This window comes from Festucalex cinctus, chromosome 16 (genome assembly GCF_051991245.1).
Source record: "Festucalex cinctus isolate MCC-2025b chromosome 16, RoL_Fcin_1.0, whole genome shotgun sequence".
NCBI lineage: Eukaryota > Metazoa > Chordata > Actinopteri > Syngnathiformes > Syngnathidae > Festucalex > Festucalex cinctus.
The window spans coordinates 9,662,409-9,687,492 of record NC_135426.1 but is presented as its reverse complement, the minus strand read 5'-3'; the positions used below and the strand labels follow the sequence as shown (position 1 = coordinate 9,687,492).

The following is a 25,084-nucleotide window of genomic DNA, read 5'->3' as shown; positions in this document are numbered from 1 at the left end:
CTTTTACATGTTATTTTTCAGGATGTTCATTTACAGACTTGTAAAACAGCACCCTCGTGTGGTCAGGAGAATTACGGCAGCAGTGTATCGCAACTTTTTCAACTTTTAACTGCTCAAATTGGACACAATGGCGGATGTGATTAATGCCGAATTGCAAGCTCGAGTTCCGCGAATTAAATTCTTTATTCATGAAACTCACTAAAGTTATCGTGTGTCTTATATTGAGCACCTTTTCCTGAACTGACTTTTTTTTCAAGCGAGCGTAGTTCGTCCGCCCGCTCTGCTGCGGCCGCCTGTGAAATGAGATCCAACCCGTTCTGAGCCGCGCCGACTCCCTCAACCTGCTCGCCAGGAAACCCGAGTGGCCAGTCGTCTGCTTTACGACGCCACCGTCCGCTCCGCCTGCATGCGACCATGAAGGTGATCCACCACGGGGGTCGCAAGTACCTCGACGTCACCGACTTTCTTCCGCTGCCGGGACTTCACGATCGCGCCAACCGATCTCCGCTGACATCGAGCGACTCTCCCGAGGAAACGTCGCCGCCACCGGGCGTCAGGCTGCGCTTGCCCAAGGGCAACAAGGGAGCGATGGTCAAAGTGGTCCGGCGGCACCTATCCCCCCAGCCGCCAAGTCTAGAGAGCCTGGAGGCGGCGTGGAGCGGCAGAGCCGCGCGGAGCCCGGAGCGGAGGAGCGGCGACCAGGAGGAAGGTCACGCCGGGGGGCCTCCCCGCAGCCGGAAGAAAGGATTCAAGCCCCCCGACGTCAGGACCATCTTCACCCCTGGGGAGAAGGACCCCCGGGTGAAAGAGGAGTTTGGTGAGGGTCACAGCTTCGGAGCCGGTGGGGAGGGAACCTGGTGCGACGTGTGCTGCAAATACATCTTCCAGAAGGGGCTCACCTGTGCAGGTCAGCAATGAAACTTCCAAATTTCAGCTCTTTAAATACAACAATAATGCAGTAAATTATTCTTTGAAATTTACTGCAGTGAAATTAAAAAAATCTAATTAAATGAAGGTAATGAAATAATTAAAGAAGGTTATAATCATTTAGAAAATTATGGTAAAATTGTTTACATAGAGAGGAAAATGGACATTTAAATGTGAAATGTAAATATTTCCATTAAAAAGGAGAAGGTTCATATTTGTTGAAACATTCTTAGTTTGCAAAAAAAAAAGGCATTTTATGGTTTAATGCACTCAAGTGGAGAATATGAATGATGCTGTTTTAAATTTAACAAATGGCGAAAGACTGTACCCTACTTTTTGCTACATTAAAAAAAAAAATGTTGTATGGTACTGAGAAAATAAGATTTGTGCAAGCTGGAATAAAACAGTGAAAAATAATTTACAAAACACGACACGAACTGAAAAGAAACAAATCATACAAAACACATTCTTTCAAGTTCGACCTTATGGCCAAAAATGATTATGAACCAGCTGGAAAAAAAAAGTTGACGTAAGGGTTAAATATAAATAGTTTTTTTTTTTTTTGTATTATTATTGTCAAACTGAATGACATAACCACAACAAGGAAGACGTTTTTCTTTCCATTCTTCCGTCACCGACTCGCAAAAGAATTCCCCCGGTGATTTGTCGTGATGAGAGACGCGAGATGTGACGGTGCCACCTGGAATGTCGTCGGCATGCGGGCCGACCGGCTCCAGTCCGAAAGGTAAACGAGCACGATCAAAAATCCCTCGAACCAGACTCAAGTTTGTTTACATACCGCAACCTTGAAGCCCCTCGAAAAGCGTTGATTAAAAGGTTCCACACGAGCGCCTCAACGTCGCCCGAGTTGTTCACTTATTAACAAACACGAGATGTCATTAAAGATTTCTTTTAACCTAACCTTGTTTTTATGCTCAGGACGTTGCAAAACGTAAATTTGGTAGCATTTTGTGGCGTCGGTGCAACAAACAAAAAAAAGTTGTGCTTTGGTGCCATCTTGTGGCATCTATAGGCAAACTTTTGTTGGGGAGTCAATTACTGGCAGATTTTTGCCTTTCGCGTCACAACCTGCTCATTATTTCCACAAACGGGCTTCACTGTACACTCCAACTAAAATTTAGGAAGCTGATATGCTAAAACATGCGGACCTCTAGTAAACTAGTAATGTCTTCTCATAGCCCTCATAAATTACACCAGAACAACTTTTAGACGATAGTTCCCACGGTTCAAATACACAATTGATCCTCCTAAAGGTCTTAATTGTGGGTTTCTGCAGTCCACTAAAACATAGAATTCTGACTGTGCGCGTGAGAAACCTCGACTGTCCCATAATGTGTGTGTGTTTCGCGGAGCCCAAGTGTCACAATGGCTGAACAAACACGGGGAAGCAGCTGACCCTCACAAACGAGGGTCAGCGTGTGTGTATTGGGTGGGTGGTGCTGCTGTCGACTGTGAGACACACACGCGTCAAAGTACCATGGATGGCATGTGTTGGGTTCTCCAAGTTTATGCCGGGTAGCAGTGGAGCATCAGGACGGCGTGATGGGCGTCGTTAAAAACTTTGGCAGAACTTTACGGAGAATATCTGGATTTTTCTTGCGTTTTCCCACCACCATGAGGCGCTCAGGTCGACTGGAGGTCAGTTTGCTGTGGCAGAACTCTGGTGAGTTGCTAGCTTAAAAGAGTGACTTCCCGTGTCTTTTGGCTCAAGAGACTTTTTTTGTGGGTCTCCTCATGATAGACATGCTTACCAATGTTTTTGTTGCGAAGTAGGAATGTATTTGGGGGCTTAATTTTTTGAAAACTGAAAAAAAGTTTGATGCTTGGAGATTATCACTAAAATGGCTGCTTCAAAGAAACATAGAAGACTTCCTATGCCTTATTGGGCATGGCTTCCTGAGACTTTTTGTGGGTCTACCCATGATAGACATGCTTACCAAAATTCATGTTGCTAAGTGAAACTGACAGCAGGGGCTGAATTGAATTTTCAAACACAATTTCAGGTGGGGAAAACGCCTGTAAACGCCCCTAAAGTTTTTGCTTCAAACCAAAGTGTCAGACTTGCTGTGTTTTTATTTTTGGGGGAATGGCTTCTTGAAACTTTTCTGTGGGTCTACTCATGACTGACAACGACATGCTGTTAAGTGTACCTGGCTTTGGGCGATGAATTTTCAAGACATTTTGTTCAGCTTTGACTTGAAGATTTCACCTTCCCGTGTGTTGAATTTTGCTAGTTTTGGTGACGATTAGACTGGATTGCCTCGTGTTCACACGACAAGACTATTTCACGAGACGGCGCAACCCACCACGACCTCCTCTGAGGGTCCAACCTCTTCCTCCTTCCGCAAACACAAACCTGATTAGAGTCCTGCTGCTAAACGTATGACCTTTTAACCCCTCAGTATCACTCTGCCGCTAGTTGCAGCAGCTTTAAAATGACCCCCGCCATCCGACATGGCTGCCGCAGAGAGGGACGTCACACCACTTCCTGTCGGGATCAAGGCCCGTTGCTTGATGCGTGAAAGCGGGAAATCCGACAGACGCTCTGCCAGTCATAACAGGAGACGTCAGTCGGCCAGGCTAGAAAGCATGACTCAGCGCTCCCCACGCAAACTGCCCACTCAGCAAAACTGCACAGTGGCTGCGTGTGTGTGTGTTTGGTGACAGTGAATGGCACATAACGCAGATAGACAGTTGGGCGCAAGCGACCTCAAGGATGTGATTGATTGATCGAGGTGGGAAATGGGTGGCGCCTTGTGCAGTCTCACGGATGGACGACAGGTGCCAAAAGCAGGTAGGATTGTGGTTACCCAATCTGTAAACGTTACCTAATCTGCCAAATTGCCATCCTGCACATGTGGCGGCCATCTTGGCATCATAGTTACCATAATAGGAACTGTTAAACTGTGTTTTATCAGACTAATGATTCTGTTCTGCTGTTGGTTGTGCATCTGCAGGTTGCAAGTACGCGTGTCACACCGCCTGTCGAAGTCGCGTGACCCTCGATTGTCACCCTGCCACGGCAGTGGTGGCGCAGGCGACATCGCCCAACACTCAGGACCAGCTCAACAATAACGGCAACCACACGCCGACATCACATGTGAGTGGGCACACATTTGTTTATTTTTGTGTCAATTCAACTAACACACATTTAAAAAAAAAAAAAAACACGTTGCAGAAAACCTTTCACCTTTCCCTTTTTTGTTCTCAAGCAAAAAGCATTACTTTGCCACCAGCTTGTGGAACTATGTTGAAGTGAGTTGAACAAATTCCTGTTAGACGCAAATACTGCTTTTTTGCGCCATCTTGTGGAATGTACAGGAAAAATATTAGCAACATTTGAGTGCACAGGTTTTAATCAAAATTGTCCTTTGTTGTTGTAATACCATATGGGGCCACATGAGGGCGCTCCATTCACATGCACTACGCCGACCTCTGCGTGTTTTGAAATAAATTAATGAAATGAAAAATTTGAAATGGGAAAATGTTTTTTAAAATAAAAATATTCTTAAAAGAAATTCAATTAAATAAAGTTGTATTTTAAAAAGAAAAGTATTGTATATGTTTTTAAAATACGCTTTTTAAACGGCAAAATATTAGCAACACGTTGAGTGCTCAGGGTTCTTTGTTGTTGTAATACCAGATGGGGCCACGTGAGGGCGGTCCATTCACATGAAGTACTTGACCTCTGTGTGTTATTTAAAAAAATGAAATACATTTTTTACAAGGGAAAATGTTTCGTGAAAAGAAATTCAATTAAAAAACACTGTATTTGAAAAAGAAAATTATCTATATAGTTTTTAAAATAATCAATTTAAATGGTAAAATATCTTTGGTGCGAACACGTCTTAATGTTATTTTTCAAGCTTTATTATATTGTGTGCAAGTGCGTGTGCATGAATGCTTATTTTGCTTGTGTAAAACGTTGGACACCCAATAAGCGAGCTCACACATCCCTTCATGTGTCAGTCTTTAAGAATGGTGTGTGTCCTTTTGTGTGTGTGCGCGTGGGTGTGTGCGTGTGTGCTTCCTGGAAGGCCAGTGAGTGTGCGTTTCTGGTTTGTGTTACTTCAGGCGTAACACAATGTGTGAGTTCATTTTCATAACAGATGCACACTTACTCACATATGAAGAAAGCTGCCTGCTTTGGCAATTTATGAGTTAATTGATCAATTGATTGACTTGTGAGGTCAAAGGTGACTGAGGTGTCACATGCCATGCATGAGGAATTTTGGGAGAGTCTGTTTGAACTTGTGCTGCTTACTTTCAACTTGGTAACAGAACAAAATGATAATGAGGGCAGCGAGTGTTTTGTAACCTAAAGGTCAAAGGTCAACTCTTTCATCGGGTCACATTGCAACGTTGATCGGGGTGATGGTGGTGGTTCTGATGATGAGTTCTTAGTTGTTGATGGTGGGTTGTGTTAGCTTACTTTCCCCTTTTAAACAACGATGAGGATTATAAACAGAATTTGAACATCTTGGGAAAAATACATTTATGACACATTATGGATGCATTTTGTGCGTTTATGTTTGTTATTTTATTGAGGTCTGTTCCTAATATGGCTTTTCCATATTTAGCAACATGCATGGCAGGCGTGCGGGAACCATTAGAGGGCAGTTTGTTCATTAAGTCAACAACTTAATTGGATTTTCTCTAATGACTAAATGATGTGGACTGAATGGAATCAAGTGTAAACAGAATCCACATTGTGTGTGTGACGTCCGTGTCGCTCGTCCGACATCGCTGGTCAGCGTGTATGCACTCGTTAGGGAGACAAAAACAAACTTCAAGTTTGGAATTGGGAAAGTCCCGCATGGCAATTTCAGTTTTAATGAGCTGTCAGGCTATTGAGGACCAAATTTTTAAATAAATAAATAAATACAAGTGAAAATAAAAAATTATATAAAAAAAATAAATACATACGTACAAATCCATAAATAAATAAATACAAATAAATACAAAAATTTAAAAAAAGAGATTCTAAAAATAAAAATAAATGTGAAATAAATACAAAAATAAATCAAGAAAAAAAAAAAAAATGCTCTGCTCTCACATTTATTTATTTCATGCTGGAGATGCTCTGTCAGGATGAAATGTCATTCAAATGAGGGGGCGGTCCTAACTTGTCGACGAGCAACTCAAGTCGTGGTAACAAAGTGTGCATGTGCGTGGATGATCTCACTTCTGCGTACATACATGCAAAGCAAGTCATGCTTTCATGACTTGAACTCATTTTGTGACTTTTCATTGAAAACTTTCAGAAAGGAAGGAGCAGCCCATAAATAAACATCCTGTTTGGGCTTCTGTTTTGTTTCATCAGGCACCTTTTGTGTTTGGACCGATAAGATTGATGGAGAGAAATGATGGTAAACTGTGTGCAACCTGCAGGAACATGTCCACGCACCAAATATGTCACAATTTCACTTGCCAGTCTGTGTGCATGCATTGTTGTCCAGTGTGTGTGTCAGACATGAATTATGGCAGACGCTGAGGAATAATCTTTGAGGATTAAGCGGGTCGCATGCAGGTCAGGACAAACAAAGCTTCCCCGTTCGTGTGTTTTGACAGCAGACGTGTCCTGACTTCATCGCAGCACCTTTCAATGCTTTTTTTTTTTACGTGGCGAGAAATATTTTGTCAACCTTTATTGACCATTTTAATAGTGGCATATTGAGAGATTTCAGTTGGCACAAAGCTAAAATCATAATTTATTGCAAATTATTTTGCAATAAATCAAATTATCTTGCCCTCCAAGCTATGGCTCGTGTCCAGTCCAATTTAACACCATTCTCTTGCAGCTAAAGCTTGTGCATGTGGACAAATGCATGCCTTTTCGCTTCTAAAATTAAGACTTTTTCTCATGAAGTTAAGATTTTTTACATTTCCGCATTTTTTGTGCAGTTGAGAATTAGCTCATTACTTGTAAAAGGTTTTTTTTTTTTTTTTTTTTTTTTTTTTTTTTTTTTTTTGGTGAAATTCCATATTTTTTCTTTCAAGTTTGACAAGTTGAGTCTACCAAGTTGATTCTACTAGCTGCGTTGTTGATTCTGTTTTGGGTGCCGGGTTTCGGTCCGGTGTTTTGAGGACCACACCCCGACTGCTGGCTTATCCGGCAATCTGTAATCTCCTGGCAGATGATGCGGGGCTGCCGCCAGCTGGCTTGCAGCTCCACTCAGACATGTGGGTCAAGCCACTGGGCTTCCATACCAGGATTCCCCTCCGAGCTCCACTTTAAGGCGATACCATGGCCGTACAAGTGTGTGTTTTTTGTTTTTTTTTCCCCTGCTCAGTTGGGGGGGGAGAAACAATGATGTCTATCAGGGTGGGACACAAGACACACTCTGTGGGTGCGTACGTGCATTTGTGTTATAGTGTGCTATTATCTCCAAACCTGAGTTAGGGAATACGGATTGCAGCCAATGAAAATCAAGTGGGGGGGATAAGATAAGTTAGGGACTTTCTGCCAATCACAACATTTAAAACAAGTTAAGATAAGATCATCTTTATGAGTCTACAACAGTCACATTTACAAAAGGATCAAGGATAATTCCGTTTGAAAGTCCCTTCATTAAAAACAAAATATGTTAGAAACATGTCAGGGATAAGGTTAAATAAATTGAGGGGCTTCTGCAACCGTTAAAAAAATAATAAAAAATAAATCAAAACAAAACATGACTAAGAATCAAGTGGAAATGAGTTAGGGATTGCAATTAAAACACTTTTAAAATCCAAAACAAATCAAATCAGGAAAAATGAAAAATCAAATGGTACCTTGCGGTTTGAGTTTATTTATTTTTTTAACTCAGTACATAGAAAACAGACAGACAGACAGACATGGAGGTGTTCACAACTCCTTGACATATTAGTCATTTTTCGCAGAAGATAAAGGAAATGTGCCTTTGCGTTCAAATACCAAAATGCTGAATAACACTAAGCCTATCAATGCTAGTTATTATCCTATCTGTTGTGTGTTAGCATTAAGCTAGCAGACTTGGGCAAATAATACCTCAAGCTTCATCCCTGTTTTGCTTGTTTTTGACTCTTGTGCAAAAATCCTCCATCCTGATTTGAATCCAAGTCAAACTCTTGTCCTTTAATCAAATCAAGTTGATGTTTCACACAAAGTTAGCCTGTACACGAAGCTATGTTAATGTAGTTTTTTTTTTTTTATTGGCGTTTTCAGCTTGGTTCCCCGCTGCGTGTGTATTTATATTCCCCACCACATGAATCGGGGCTGCAGCGACGGCGTCCGTCCCTCCTCAAGACGACATTCCTCTGAGCTTTGATCACCCCGCACCACAAATTTTGACTGTCAGGGTGAAATATGGAACCCAAGTCAACAACACACTATTTCACACACACTTTGAGGATCGGCTTCTTAACACTGAAGGCCTTTTGGCTCGCGAGCTTGTCAGTTATTCAACACCTAAAGCATGACAGATTTTTTTATTTTTTTTTTTTTTAGGTTAATGTGAGGGCGGCACGGTAGTCGAGTGGTTAGCACGTCCGCTTCCCAGTTCTGAGGTCTCCGGTTCGAGTCCAGGCTCGGACCTTCCTGGGTGGAGTTTGCATGTTCTCCCCGTGCCCGCGTGGGTCTTCTCCGGGTACTCCGGTCTCCTCCCACATTCCAAAGACATGCATGGCAGGTTGATCGGGCGCTCCGAATTGTCCCTAGGTGTGCGTGTGAGTGTGGATGGTTGTTCGTCTCTGTGTGCCCTGCGGTTGGTTGGCAACCAGTCCAGGGTGTCCCCCCGCCTACTGCCCAGAGCCAGCTGAGATAGGCGCCAGCACCCCCCGCGACCCTTGTGAGGAATAAGCGGTCAAGAAAATGGATGGATGGATGGAAGGTTAATGTGAATAAAAGGAAGGAAAACAATAAAAAATAAGTGACATCTTTGAAAACTTGGGGCGTAACTTGTAATATAACAACTTTTAAATATAAGTCTTCATTCATGCAGGCTTGAAACTTACTAGAGCTTGTACACGCCTTTATGTCTTGTAAAATGTATCTTTCATCTTGCAACATTTTATAATTCAGGCCTTTTTTCTGGTAAAATTCTGAAAATCGTTTTTGTCCTGACTTGGTTGTTAAAGGGACAGTGTGTAGATGTGTTTGCCATCTACTGGTGAACTAATAGAATGCAACACCCTAAGTTGGAAGCGTGTACATTTTTGAAGCACACGCAACAAAATATGTCAGGTGACAGACTGTAAGGCGTGGCGCTTCGCGGCCTATGCAACAATTACCGATTAATAGACCTACGGTTACATAAAAAATTTTATTGATGTGATAGGACATAATTTTATGCATATTATTGAAATTAATAGTGTTTTTTTAAATGAACATTGAAAAATCTAAAAATTCTACATACTGTCCCTTTAAAAAGCTCTGTCCCACTGTTTGAGCCTTGATGTTTTGTTGCATATCCATCCATCCATTTTCTTGACTGCTTATTCCTCACAAGGGTCGCGGGGGTGCTGGCGCCTATCTCAGCTGGCTCTGGGCAGTAGGCGGGGGACACCCTGGACTGGTTGCCAGCCAATCGCAGGGCACACAGAGACGAACAACCATCCACACTCACAAGCACACCTAGGGACAATTCGGAGCGCCCAATTAACCTGCCATGCATGTCTTTGGAATGTGTGAGGAGACCGGAGTACCCGGAGAAGACCCACACAGGCACGGGGAGAACATGCAAACTCCATCCAGGAATGGCCGAAGCCTGGACTCGAACCGGAGTCCTCAGAACTGGGAGGCGACGTGCTAACCAGTCAACCACCGTGCCGCCTGTGTTGCATATGTAAAGACAGAATTTGTATTTCTTCTGTCTTGTCTTTATTGTGAAGCTAAAGGTCAAAAGCGAGGCCTGCTTATCTAAGGTGTGTGTGCGTGTGTGCACGCAAGTCGGTGTCTATACGAGCTTGTGTGTGCCTGTGTGTTTGAGATTTGTGTAAAAGACAAGACGATGGATGGTGGCTTGGCTGCCCCTTTTGTGCCACGTTTATTTCTGGCGCTTTTAAATGAAAGATTGTCTGTCTAAACCTCTCCTCGGGAGGTGCTGGTGTGTTCAGCAAGATTTAGCGCATAGGCAGATTTTGTTCTGCAGCTGAACTTGCTAAACATGTGTTTTTGTGGCTTTTTACTGCACCTGTGGGCTCTTCTTGTGTTTAAATAAAAGCCTCAAGTCTGCCCGGTCAAAATGACGCCTTACAACTACTCAGGCCATCTTATTTTGACATCATTTGAAGTCAGCAGACTGTTGTAAAATGTCCACAATGACTAAGAAAAGTTTGTTGTATGCTCCTGTGAGCGAGTGCATGCAAGTGTTAATATGCAGCAGTAGCGCGCACAGCTGTGGCAAACTGCTGCTGACCTTTTATTTTAGGAATGTGGGTAACCGTATTCCTCTCTGTGGTGTGTGCGTGTGCGTGTTTGTTTTAAAGACCCTGTTGTGAATATGCAGAGTGACACTGAGCATGCCCGATGGCTCAGATTCCGAGGAAGATTTTTGCATCGCCTCTGGCCTTTGTGCTGGTTAATTTTCACCTAGTCATGGTTTAGGATCACTTTTCATGTTTTTTCTCTCCAGTTAAAATACTTTTGCATGTTCAGTAATGTAATCCGAAATAATTTCTGTGAGTACAGATTGTAAACGTGAGTCAGTAGTATCTGCTACAAAGCATTGCTACTCTACTCCACTATTACTTGAATTTTTCTGTAGGTGACATGGTCCCTGACAAATAAATAAAAAAAAATTAAACTTTTTTTCGGAAAAATATTCCACAAACTATTTTTAATAATTTGACTGAAATTATTGTGTGTTTTAAAAATAAATATTTTATGAATTAGACAAAAAATGACAAACATGCAATTACAAAGAATATAGGCTTTTGACAGTTCAAACCAAGTCAAACATCTCTGTATAAAGAGCCATGAAGCATGTATGACAACAGATTAAAATTAAACGACAGAAAAAGAACAGAATTTTAATAATAATAATAATAATAATAATAATAATAAATAAGTTTTGTATTGAAAAAAAAACTACATTTGTGTATAAAATATTCCCCTAATATTTAAAAAAAAAAAAAAAAAAGTTACTTCCTTATTTGTGACGCAAACAACAGCTATCCGAGTGCAGATTGGTTGATCGTCGTGTGTTAGGCAGGACTTCGATACTTGTTTGCTATTGGCTGGTTTACAAGAGCTCTCGTAGTGGGCGTGGTTATACTGTATCTGTTCTTTTGCGTTTAGTTAACAGTCGGCGTCAACTTCTCCAGTGTCCCTCGCGCAACTAAAATCCAACTTTCTCAAGGTATGACTGCTTTTAAAGTCTACGAAGTCAAACCACGGTGACTGTATGTTGTAATAACGAATAGTGGCACTTTTCTTTCAAAGATGGGGACGGTTAAATGAGTCGCGCCGGTGGAGCGGAGCGTCTGCGGGGAGAGGAAAAGACTCGAGGGTGGCTTGGAAAGCGGAAATGATCGCAAAGCAAGCAAACGTCGACCTAAGCCAGCACTTTAACTACACCGAACTACTTTTTGCCTTGTTTATTTTTTAAGTGAATCGCTACTTTGTTTTCTCCGTTAATTTGATGCGGCCGAGTTGGAGACGAGAAGTTAGTCCTCGCCAATGCCGTGGAATAGCACCATGAGCAGTGGCTACAGCAGCTTGGAGGACGACTCCGAGGAATACTTTTTCACGGCCAGGACTTCTTTTTTCAAGAAACCTTTGGGCAAAGTCACAGAGAACAAGGTAAAGATTAACGTGCACCTCGCCAACCTCCGTGTAAATTGTTTTGTCGTGTAATGACGAAACTTCAAACGCCACCATTTTAAATGGGTTTGTCCACCTGTTCTGGCCCTTCTCCCCCCGCCCCCACCTATCTAGTAATGAAGCAATAAAGTGATAAACATGTTGATTTTATTGATAAACTCGTGAGATTACTCTCAGCTTTCCAAACAACATTTAATTTTTTTCTAATATACTTCCAAAGTTATTAATGTCAGTCATTCCGAAATGGGCACAATATCCTTTGAAGTTTGGAATGCACGAGTACAAGTATTTGTTGAGCAACCAGTTTTGAGGGCCCCCGTCCCTCCATGAATGTTTAACCTGAAAATCTAGTGGCCACAAGTATCATGTTGCCCCTAGTTACTATGACTTTCCACAGACTTGACCTGAATAAGTTACATGAAATGATGACAAAAGACTAAAACTATGTAGAAATGCAACCCTAAATTTTTATTTTTTTTTGGGATTGTAAAATCAGAGAAAAGCGTGTAGCTGGCAGATCATCGACTCCTATTTAGCCTTGGAAATGTATCAATGCATTCCCATGATGCACAGTGTTGACGTAACTGATTTGCTACACACTTTTCAGTTCACAGTGCTGTGACAGAAACTGATTTGTGTATCTGTGTGTGAAATGTCTGATCCCAAACAAACCCTTTAACATGAGCGTGGATGCACAATGCGACCCACAGAGTTCTCCCCGAGTGAGGTCACGGCGGCCCGCCCCCTTAAGAAGTGGCCTCGGGCCCACAACGGGACGCTTGCCGTCGTTTGGCGGTTCCCCCGCATGCCAACACTAATTACAGCCTCAGAGGGGGCGGGCACCCCTGGAGAACATGTGTGGGTTCGGCTGTGTGAAATGACTGCTTGTGTGTTGTTTGTCTAGTTAAAGGGCATCGGGTAGTCCCACGGTAGTTGATTGCGGGGAGTGAAAATATTGAAACATTGTTTTACCCCAACGGATGCTTTAATTCCACACTAAAATGTTTAACCAAATCATGCTTAAGTCTAAGAAAAGTCCACTAGCTTAATGCTAATATACAAATAGGCATATATTCTTTAGTCTGTGGGGACAATGAATTTTAAAACATAAGGCAAGGCAAGTTTATTTGTATAGCACATTTCATACACAAGGCAACTCAATGTGCTTTACATGAGGAAAGACAACACATAAGCATCAAGAAACAGTAGTTAACATTCAGAGGAAAAAAACAAATAAATAAAAATAGGTTACAAAATTTACTAAAAAAAAACCACTTAATTAAAGTTGTTTAAAAGTCCCTAATCAAAGGTATAAGAAAAAAGCAAAGTTTTTAACCTGGATTTGAAAGCATTTACACTCGGGGCTGACTTCACTTCTGTTGGCAGCCTATTCCATCTGTGTGCAGAACTGTGTTAGTGTACTACAGTGAAGGGTCTGCAACTCCAAATTAAGAAGAGCGGGGGGGGATTAAATAGAACTGTACTCCCACATACTTGGATCTTATTGAAATTGCAGCAAAGTAGCGATGCATTCACGTTTGTGTTTGAACAAGAAACACTTTAGTTTGTAAAGTCCTCCCGTGTGAACGTGTTCGTCCACAGGTTTTAATTAGCACGTCGCCCGGGTGAAGGCAGAAGTTTGTGTGACATTTAATAAAGCGGCGCTGAGAGACACAAAGAGACATTGATGAATGCATTCAAATGAACATCACTGTCACATACTTTTTTTTTCTTTTTTTTTTTAAAGAAACTTAGAAAAAAATGAACTACATAAATAGCATATTAAATGGCGTCGTGAAAACAAACTGTAGAAAATCTCACAAATAAATGACACACATTGTCTACATCCATGTATAAAAGCATCTCTGTGTGGAAATGTCACACTGACTGACGCTGTATGTGTGTGTGTGTGTGTGTGGGGGGGGGGGGGGGGGTGAGCATCTCCAGATTATCTTCTTGTGTTTCTTCCTGACACACGCTGGTGTGTTGTTTGTGGGTTTTCTGATAGTACTAGTGATGCATGTCAGTGTGTTCTGGCGCATCTCAACCACTTGTTTTGTGCCTTTTAATGTGGTTTACTCGCATACTGCATGTGTGTCTTTATCGAGAGATTGTCCCCAAGTTAGCAGTTGGCTCATCACAAACCAGTCAAAAGTCAGCTGGCGTTAAAAAGAAGAAAACAAAAAACAAAAACAAAACTCTAAAGTTGAAAATTTTCAGAGAGACTTGGGCAGTTGGACATTTTTCCAAGCATTTCCAAGTGAAAGGAAAACAAAAGGTGACAACAACAAAAAATACCCGTTAGGAACATTAAATGTGAAGTTGACAAAAGAGGTTCAACATAAATCATTAAAGAGGAAGTCAACCTCCAATTTTTTTTGGACAATAATATGTGCTGTGTAGCCCCATTAGTCTAAATATGGCATTCTGGTTAATACTGTGTTAGTGGAATATGAGTTAAGCAGCAAAATCCAGCTGTTTTCATCCATCTCAGGGGGCGGACATTTTGCCACTTGCTGTTGACTGAAGATGACATCACAGTTGCTCAGGTCTCAGGTAACAACCAATCACAGCACAATTTCAGAAAACAGGTGAGCTGTAATGGGTCATTGCCTGAGCCTTGAGCAACATTGATGTTAGCTGGAAAAAACAGCTAGATTTTGCTTCTAAACTCATATTCCAAAAATGTATTATGAGTCAGAATGTCATGTTTAAACTAGTGAGGTCCCATATAACACATTATTGTTGAGAAATGTTTACGGTTGACTTCCACTTTAACATCCTCATCGTGTCATAAAAACGTCGAAGAAGTGGAGGTTCATAGCAGTTGCTCACTCGGCCTGCAAAAAAAACCTCAGTGAACATGTCGTGGTTATTTCTCGCTGGCATTCCTCAGAATTCCTCTTAAAGCGAGCTGGTTTGTCTGAGCTCATTTGCTATCTGCGCATCTCCTCCGTGGGCGCGTTTCATCTCCAACAAGGGCGACGGCCAGACAACATGTCTGCGTGCCTGTGCGGTGCACAGATCTGAGCATCTTTTTATTTGTTTATCTTTTTCTCCATTCTCAAATGACCTTCGATCATCACGGCCGAGAACCTGACACCTCATTCCTCTTTTATCTTTTATCGCTTTGTCCACCCAACAGTGTTCTTATCTACGTTTTTTACGCCTTTATCGTCAAGTCATGCAGTCCGATCCGCTTGCTGCCCGAACCGGTTGCCAGGTCTAGCCATGAAAAGATTGGACATTGACACAAAATTTTGGACTTCAGCAGAACCCCATACATTGGCTCAGTTTTTTGTTTTTTTTTGTTTAAAAAATAAATCAATAAATAAATCAATAAATAATAATAGTAATAATAATAATAATAATAATAATAATTCAAATGTGTTACTCTGTCATTTATTTTATGGGAATTGATCCATGCTCGCTCATGCATTCCCAAGTTCAGTATGAAGGTTTCACCAGATGGTAAGCTTTTATTGCCATCTCAAAGCGATAACGCTCCGGATCTGCTCTGCAACACTCAAGCAACATCCTGACATAAGCTAGACCTTCAAAATAAAAGCACACAGTAAAATAACTGTTTCATTGCACTTTGCTTGATCACGTGGTCTTATGTGCTTGTGTGCGACTGCTAAATGAGCCACCATCGGGCCAAATCAAGTGTGTTCTAATCCTGACATTATGTCTGAGCACGTGATCAATATCCTGCTGTGTTTTTAGTCGCCATCCCGTGAGATCATCCTGAATGCTATCCCAACCAGCACATTCTCCCGCTCTAGATTTCCTTCCTCCATCTTTCTATTGTACGTCACTTCCTGTTGCTCGCACTTGCCCATATACTAACTTTGCCTTTGTTCGCACACACCCTCGAATGATTTTTTTTCCCCCTTTTGCTTCTGACCTTACGCTGTCGACGGCAGGTTATGTAAACCTTTTACGAGATTCTTTACTACAGATTTCCCAGGCGAACGCAAGTGGAATCTTTCTGTCTGTAGCGCTGCTGTAGAAGAAGAAGAAGAAGATAAGAGCGCGTGCGTCATGAGTTTAATCTGGCCTGCAAAGTGTAGTAGAGACACACACAGCACGGAAAGCTCCAGAATGGCTTTGTGATGGAAAGCAGGTTGCCGGGTGGGTTTTTCGAGAATATGCCGCACCTTTTTAGGTAGGAATCAACATTATTGGGCCCAGATTTGTTTCTCGGCTACCAAGAAGTACAGTTGAAAGTACTGATAGACGGATAGTTTTTTTTTTCAGCACCGATACGAGGCCAATTATTAATAGCCAAGGATGCCGATAACTGATATTTCAAGCCAAAGAAATAAAGTGTCCTGAGTTCCCAGGACCAGTATCATCATTTCTAAAGTGAAAATTTAAAATGACATAAATGAAAAGTTCTTTGTAACTGACTGAGCAACAAATGCATGCGAATGTAGCTTATTTGTGGTTTTCGGCAGGGTTCCTCAAAGGTTTCCAAAAGATCTTTGCAGACAGTCAAAAATTGTCGAAGCAATTTCTTTTCAACATGTAAAAACTGTGTGAACATTTTACAAATCCTGATGAAAATATAAAATTCGCTACGTTTGCAAGCATTCAGTGTTCAGTGAGAAACCAACTTTATTGGCCTTAAGATACGTAAAAAGGCCGATGCTGATATTTGTCAAAATGCCGATAATCTGTCTGTCCCTAGTTGAAAGCTCGCGGTGTCATTTGGCGCTATTACGCCAAGCCCAGACATGCGTGACGAATTACCCAGCATGCCGCGTGTCATCCGCTATCTGATGATGCCTGTGGTGCTTTTGCAGCGTCAAGATCATCAGTCACCTCGTGGGTGTGTGCTAAAGTTTTTTTTTTCCACAGCCACGAATGACTGACATTAATGCCGTTGTCATTACAAGCAATCGCAGGGCAAACTTTTGAACAGTTAACTCGGCATGTCTGCTCATCAAACTTCCCATAACAGACACTGTCTGCCTTGTTGAGATGTTAGCGCTTGATTGTGTAAAAGTCGGTCAAAGTTGCTTCATTGTCGCATGTCACTGATGTTGTGATTGATGGCGCTTGCGTCACATGTGAGTCAACATCTTATTAGTGAGCCATCACTGCACCCACATTCTCTGACACCCATGTCACTCACCAGGCCAGGGCCCGCCCTTTAAAGCCATACACATTCAAAGTCACAGATAATACAATGGAACGTGTGAATTTGGACCCCATGTGGAGACAAGTATTACCTGCATGTTGTTTTCTAATAATGAAAAATCATTTTTTATTAGTATAATCAATGGGGTGTATGTTAGAATAGTCTAAACATTTTTCGCCTTCGTGTGGAGCATTTAAGTGAAATTGGTTGATTTTCCACAACACGAATGGTTATGTTCTTTCTCAGTGTATTCTTGATGTTTACCTTTTCTTGCCCACCCGTATTGACTTCCTGCTTCAACTTCTCCCCACTTCCTCACTTTTTTTTCCCTCATTGCTCCGTTTTTTTCTGGGTGGTCTGGCTGTCTGCAGTGGTCTTGTGTCAGTACAGTTGACTTTTATTTTTTCTTTTGTGGTCTGCACTTCAGTTGGCAACTTTCACTTCTGCTTTTAGACTTTTTTTTTTTTTTTTTGCTCACAACTTCTTGGATGGAAACATGGAAACAACTGTGTGTGTTCACCTAATAATGCAGGAATGTGGAAAGGTGTGGTCCATCTCGACTTCCCCCCTGTGGACGCAACAGGAAGTAACATAGCCAGGAGGAGGAGGAGGAGAAGGAGGAGAGACATTTTCATACGAAAGTAAATAAATAACATAAAGGCAGAAGTGGGTCGCTTTGTTAAATGTTACATTTCAGTCGGTCAAAGTTGCAGTGTTTGGTCTTCCCACAGTGTAGTGTAGCGTAGCGTAGCGTAGCACGCGATGACATCATCTGTTTACATGCGGACAGGCAGATAAAGGCAGGAATGCTGCAGGTGTGTGTGTGTGTGGGTGTGGGTGTGTGTGTGTGTGTGTGTGCGTATGCGTATGCACGCGAGTATGAAGATAAGAGGACATCCAGCCTTCTTGACTGAATTCAGCCATCAAGGTTAGCATTTATGAGGAGATTCAAACGTGACCGTGAGCTCATGTGACATTTGACTGCCTTCAGCCAATGGCGGCCAAGGTGGCTTTGCATTTACAAAACTATTTTTATCGTAGTTTTAGTCTTTTTTTTTTTTCTTTTTTTTTTACATTCAACAACACACTTAAACTCATTAAAACTAGGACTGGGTATCGATTCTAATTTCCTCAATCGATTCGATTTCCATTCACAAGAGTTCAGTTCGATTCGATTTGGATCTTTTCCCAATTTGATTCACTTCAGTTCAAGCCGATAGTGATTAATTATGGAACATCGATTCTTTTTAAATATCAAGGACATGATTAAAAAAAACTCCACAAACATTAAATTTTGCAGAGGCAGTGCCTGTTTTCCCAATTAATTTCTAATCCAATAATTGTAAATCTAAATGAAAACGATTCTGAATTGTCATAACATGCAGTAAGTCAGGTGTTTCATAAATGTAAGAAAATACTTTTAAATTTATGTGAACAGCAATTTTCAAGAAAACGGTAAGATAGCAAAAAATCTGGCCTTTCAATTTCTATTTTCTTGTTAATTTATGGGAAACGTAGAGATATTAAAATAATCGACTAATGGTTTTATGAATCAACATAATGCTCAAAAAGGAAAATGGATACAATGTTGATTACCAAATTTGATTATTATTTTTTTTTTAAACCCAGCCCTAATTAAAACACACTTAAAAAAAAAGTATTCCTCACAATGACACATGATGACACTTTTCCACTGTTTCCTTTCAGCCGCCAGCGTCGAGTTTCATCCCTTGGCAGCATGTCGTGCCGAAACTCCGCCGCCGGTTTTTTTTGGGTCTTCTCATTTACTTTCAATTTAACCCTCGAGACGCCGCCACTGCCTCGTGTGCGTTAATCTCCTTACCTTTACTATCATAAAGCCGTCCCGGCGTGCACTTGGCGTGTGACGTCACGTTTTCAAAGGCGCCTTTACTTGTACATGTTTTATTGTGGGCCAATGAAAAGTTGAACTGCTCTGATGTGTTTCAGTAATTAAAACCACAAACTCTTACATATACACACTAACGTGTGCGTGTGTGTGCACCTCCACTACTCCTCCAGCTGTGTCTTGGCCATATAAGGATCCCATTCCCAGCTCACTCCTGCTGCGTGTGTGGTTTTTAATAGAGCAGAGCAGTTTGATGCCCTTGTAAGTGTCGAAAACATATACACACGCACAGAAAAATAATACAAGAAAGTTGCATTTAGTTGCAGTGTCGAGCGTGTTTTTGTGTGGTGTCACGTTGTTGTGTCCTGCAGTGATACACAACATGACACAGGATGATCTCGGCTGGTGTTGTGGTACCCCCAAGGTCTACGACAGTGCATTAGCCAGAAGCTAACCTAGCTTAGTCTACATGCTTACTCGACGCTCCTCAAAATAATCAAACGATTAGCCAAATTAACAGTCAGCTGCTAACCAGCATCCACAATCAACTTTACCTTCATTTGCTGGCACCCATGTCACTCACTAGGCCTTTTTAAAGCCACGCACAATCAAAATCATGGATAACACTATGGAGGACCAAAACTGCCAAAATTAAAAATAAATAAAGGAATGAATGAATTAATTAATAAATAAATGAATAAAAGTAACAATAAAAATGCATATAAAATCTAATTCTGAAATTAAACACAAAAACAAATATAAATTGAAATTTTCATTTATTTAATTTTTGAATTATATTTTTTATATCTGTTTTTATTTTACTTTTCTCCATTTATTTTATTCATTTATCCATCCATCCATTCTCTGAACTGCTTACTCCTCACAAGGGTCACGGTGGGTGCTGGAGCCTATCTCAGTTGACTATGGGCAATAGGTGGGGTACACCCTGAACTGGTCGCCAGCCAATCGCAGGGCACACAGAGACGAACACACACACAAGCACACCTAGGGACAATTCGGAGCGCCCGATTAACCTGCCATGCATGTCTTTGGAATGTGGGAGGAGACTGGAGTACCCGGAGAAGACCCACGCGGGCACAGGGAGAACATGCAAACTCCACCCAGGAAGGCCGGAGCCTGGACTCGAACCCGAGTCCTCAGTACTGGGAGGTGGACGTGCTAACCAGTCATTCACTGTGCCTCCCTTTATTCATTTATTTATTTTTAATTTTGGCAGTTATGGTCCTCCATTTAACAATACAACAGGACCATAAAGTAGACAATGTTAATACCTGCACCTCACGTTTAGCGTTTTGTCATTTAATAATGCAAAATAACATTTTTAGCTGACTTGTTTTGTATTAGAGAAGATGCAAATCCTCAACTTCCTGGGAACAAAAATAAGAAATGGGAACCTTGCTAGATAACTGCGATCCTGCCAAACATGACTTATCAGCTCTGGCGATCATCTCAGCTCAAACGCAAGCTGATGCCGGGCAAAAGTATTTGTCAGAATACGCCAAAGTCTTTCCTCACGTCATCCGTGCTTGGCATTGTGTTGCTGCTGACTCACGACGACGTTTCGACTTCTGCTTGTGCTCAGGATGTGGACAAGGAGAGCAAACTGCGCACCGAGTTCAGCCGCGAGGAAATCAGGATGAAGATAGCGCAATATAACACGCTGACCAGGGACCACCTCAAAATGACCCTGGTGAGCACACACGCACGCACACGTATGAATAGTGAATGACTTTTTGTGTTTGCATGAAGTCATTTGTTTTGAAAATGTGTGTGCTGTGCGCGCGACTGTTAGATCAACCCGACATGCGAGTATCTTCATCATCATCTTCATCGCAACATTCCCCTGTGGTGACATCACACTTTTCCAACAGAGCCCGACAAAGCCCATCAAGCAACATCATTTTATCTCACAAAAGTCCATCCATCCATCCATCCATCCATCCATTTTCTTGACCACTTTTTCCTTACAAGGGTCGCGGTGGGTGCTGGAGCCTATCACAGCTGGCTTTGGGCAGTAGGCGGGGTACACCCTGGACTGGTTGCCAGCCAATCGCAGGGCATATCTAACAAAAGTGCACTAGCTTAATGCTAGCATATAATGTGAAAATCCATAGAACTGCGAAGGGAAATCAGCATTACATTATAGAAGATAACATCTACTCACTCATCACTACACATTGAAATAGCACTATAAAATGGCTGACTCACTATATCAGGTAGTGCTTAATGGAGAGCTTCATATCATGTCTCGTCACGTCTTTCTAGCAGGCCCTGACTGATTAATCGGCCTCTGATTATAATCGGACGATTATTGGCCTTTAAACCTTGGCTAAAGCAATCGGCCAACTGGGCAAATGACCGATTTATTTTCCCCTTCAAACGTTATCAAAGAGAACCGAAGTTTTCCAACGCTGTGAAAGTACCCTGAAAGCACCATTTTGCTTGCACAACATTAGCAACTAGCAAGTGTGTAGCGTATTTTATTCTAGTTATTCTGTTGTCACTAAGTGTCCCTTAAGCTGTTGAATGACAACTCAACTTGGAGTTAACTGTAAAACTAAACACACAACATTAACAACTGCATCCGCTGTATATTTAAATACAAAACATGCTTTGTTTTTCAAGCTTCACTAGCCTAGCGCTAATGCTAAAAGCGAAGGGAGGATCCCATTCAAATAGGACACAAACAGGACGTTAGCATGAGTGTTTTCCCTTTTAAATGGCAAATATCCACACACAAATGCTGTCGGAACACATATCCAAAGGTGAGATAACACTACGCAAAGGCACACCTTCTTCACAATGTGTGAAAAACGAGTTATTTTAATAGAATTCAATTGCAACTTTCTTCTGTGCTCATCGTGTGTACGCCATGCATGCACAGCACCACACTGCCTCCAAGAGGCCAAAATACACAGGAACAATCAGTATTTGTTCTTACTGTTTTTTTCAGTTGCTATTATTTTAGTTTGACACCCACTGAAAAGGAATTAGGGGGGTGTAGTTTCATGCATTATATGTTTTTAAATAACTGGCAGTTGAATTGGTAATCTGTATTTTTTGCTGCTAAAATCGGTATTGGCCTAAAAAAAATGCATCAGTCAGGCCCTAATTTCTAGCATTTTATCTTGCTGTGTTATCTCCTGCTTCCTCGTTTCCATCTCACATCCTGTTGATCTTGTCGTGTGCAAGCGCACACGCACACACGTCCCCATCCAGGCCTGTAACCAAGTAATGCGATTAAAAGGACGACGCCGCGGCCATCTGTCCTTGACGCACTCACGCACACGCACACGCGCACTCAAGTCCGCTCTCACGTTTGCGTCTTGCTCAGGGTTCCAGCGGCGTGTACACGGGCTTCATCAAGGTCCAGATGGACCTGCGGAGGCCGGTGACGGTGCGTGCCGGCCGCAGGGCGACGGCCTCGGCCAGCGGTGTGGACGCGGTGGCGGCGGGCGAGGCCTTCTACCTGCCGCGGGGAGTCAGCAACACGTTGCACATCAGCTCGCACAACACCGTCAGACAGGTGCGCTCGCACAACCTCGTCAACAGCACGTTTGGGAGAAATGACGTTGTTTTTGCTGCCTTTAGGTGATTGTGGCCCTGCTGAATAAATTCACCGTAGCAGACAACCCGGCAAAGTACGCCCTGTACAAACGATATCGGCGTGAGGAGCAGGGTAAGACATTTTGTGCGTACGTGAAAATTTGTTGAAGCTGAAAAGCTAAATAAAAGATGGTGGTTTTCCATGTCTTGTTAACTTTTATGAGCTAATAGTGGCTAATAAAAACTTGTCTAGACAAGCTTCAGAAAATTGACGTTAGCACAAACACTAAAAGAAAAAAAATGTGTGTGTGAGTAGTGTACGTGTGTAAACTGTCCGACGGGGAGCAGCCGCTGTTTCTCCGTCTGGTGGCGGGACCCGACGACGACACGCTCGGCTTCGTCCTGCGGGAGCAACAGACCGGAGAAGTCTTGGTAACGCACACGCTCGCCTCGCTTTTATTTTACCTTGACTTACAAGTGGCCCAGTTTTTCAGTCTTTATTATAGAGTTATTTAGCCAGGCCATAGCTTCGTAGAAAAAAAAAAAGTGTTGTTGCCAGCATCAATACAAATTTTTTCAGGTGAGCGTCAGGAAATGACTACAAGAAATAGTCACAGAATGAGTTAAACTTGTAAGTCAAGGTAACTCTGTTGGTCCTGAGATGCGATCTTTTAGCCGGTGTTCCTAATATTGCGAGTGTTGTGTTGTCAGTGGGACGCCTTCTCCATCCCGGAGCTGCGCAACTTCCTGCGTATCCTGGACAAGGAAGAGGAGGAGCAGAAGGAGGCGCTGAAGCGCCGCTATGACGTCTACCGCCACAGACTGAAGGAGGCGCTGCAGGAGCTGCGGGGAGGCGCCCAATAAGACTTGAAGAGGGCCGGAAGGGTCTTTTTTTTTTTCTTTTTTTTTTCTTAAGCTTTTTTTTTTTTATTACTATTATTTTTTTCACCTCAACGTAGCAAAGAAGAGGCATATGGACTTTTCAGACTGATGTGCCATTGACTCACGAAAGACTTATTTAATTTCCTCACTACAATCTGTACAGTTTTTTCTTTTATTAATTTATATGGGTGGAGCTTTTGATTTTAAGTTCAGCGGAGGCGGCAAAACAATCACAATGCAGCAGAGAGGAGGAAAACAAAGAAGTGAAGTTGGGGAAATGAGAAAGTTTGATTCGATGGAACAATTGGGAGTACCAGTGGACCTCGGAATGGTTGTGCTTAGCATCGAGTGGATTCAGGAAGTAGACGACGCAGAGTAGAGGAAGTAGAATATAAACGTGACGCGACAGACGAATGAAAAGAGGCTGAGGCGTACTGATAGCGTTTGGGGATGCTGTCGCTTTTGTCCCGTCTGATATGTGAGCGTTGATTTAAAGTGCCCGCCCACTTGTGCCGCTTATCGCACAGGGAACACCGCTGCACGCCTCTTCTTGGGCGGGAAGACGGGGAATTGTGGTGAACAGGAAAGCGCAATCAATCACAAAATGTGTGTGATTTGGGGCTTTTCAGTGAAATTTTAGTTTATACCTAGAATGTGCTATGTGCATTTACATTTTAGGTTAGTCCTGAAATTAAACCAAACTTTTTGTGAGGTGGAGGGAGGGGGCGGGGGTGATTTGTTATGACATAACAGTTTTGCTGGATTTTTTATTTTTTTTTTTAAGTACACTCAAGCTTCCGTGGTAGACATGGCGCGAGCAACAGCATTTCAAGTCAAACAGCACCTTCTAGTGGACAAACGCTGCAACTTGTCTCTTATTTTTGTATCTTTTTCTTATTCTCGCGCGATATAACCAAAGATTTTTTGTGGTGTTGCCTGGTGCAAAAAAAAAAAAAAGTAGATGCAGAATATATTGAGTAGAGGTTTATTTAAAAGATTTCTATGTCTATTAAACACTGGCTTTACAGGAAGCATAGAATGGTCGGGACTCAGAAGCAAAGCTAAATAGGGCATTACGACAATTTGGATAAATACATAGTTTATACAGGCTTAATAAAGAAAGTAGCTGCAATTAGGCGGTTTTCTTGGAAAGTTAAGTTAAATTTGCAAACTTTTTTTTTTTTGCGTCTTGGCCTTTCTGTGCTTCTGTACTTAATTTGAGCGTCTCCATGGAAACACGTATAACATGTTGATGTGTAATTGTAAGCTAAACTTGACATCGGTTGTATCAACTTAAAGACTTTAATTTTTGTTTTTGGGGGCACTTTAAGACTTAAATTCAGGGATGACGGGTAGATCTTTTTTGTGTGTGGTTGTTTTGATATCGCTTTTTTTATTATTATTATTTTATCCAACATACTCCCGGTGGGAGGCAAAAAGTTCCCCCTTTGTTTTATGACATTCGTAGGCAGCCATTTTGAGAGTATACACTGAATCAGTTATTATTTTAGCCTAATTTCTGTGCATGATGTGTTACTATAGCAATGTGTTATCCAAAGGCTGGTTGATGCATGTTTTACTGTTTGTGACTGGATATTCAACAAGTGTTAAGACGGAGAGACACGTCAAGCAGCTGTTCATCCAAGTTATCGTCAACATTAATAGCTGATTTCAAAGCCTTCAAGCCATATTTAAGGAAGAAGTTAGTCCATCAGAAAACCTCAGCAGTGCCTTTCTGTTATTTAATAACATCTGCAGATAGAAAATCGTTGTATTTTTTGTTGTAATGCTGCGGAAGGAGAGCTGTATTAAAGGTGACTTTAAAAATAAATCTTTATTTTAACGAGTGTTTTTTTTTTTGAGACGGCACTCCTCCTCGACCACCATTTGA

At 41.9% G+C, this 25,084-nt stretch overlaps 1 protein-coding gene across 5 annotated transcripts; it reads left to right on the top strand.

The window, feature by feature from the left end:
• The first annotated feature begins 106 nt into the window (after positions 1-106).
• On the top strand, positions 107-25,024 carry rassf3 (Ras association domain family member 3). 5 transcript variants are annotated; one of them, XM_077500055.1, is made up of 7 exons: positions 107-907; positions 3,906-4,048; positions 20,348-20,455; positions 22,100-22,291; positions 22,357-22,444; positions 22,628-22,743; positions 23,023-25,024. In XM_077500055.1, exons 1-7 carry the CDS (start codon positions 415-417, stop codon positions 23,173-23,175), a joined length of 1,293 nt encoding a protein of 430 aa, XP_077356181.1. In that variant the 5' UTR covers positions 107-414; the 3' UTR covers positions 23,176-25,024. The 5 variants fall into 5 exon arrangements, with proteins under 5 accessions (XP_077356181.1, XP_077356183.1, XP_077356182.1 ...); XM_077500057.1 differs by lacking the exon at positions 107-907 and adding an exon at positions 1,607-1,672; XM_077500056.1 differs by lacking the exon at positions 107-907 and adding an exon at positions 3,604-3,742.
• The last annotated feature ends 60 nt before the right edge of the window (positions 25,025-25,084 follow it).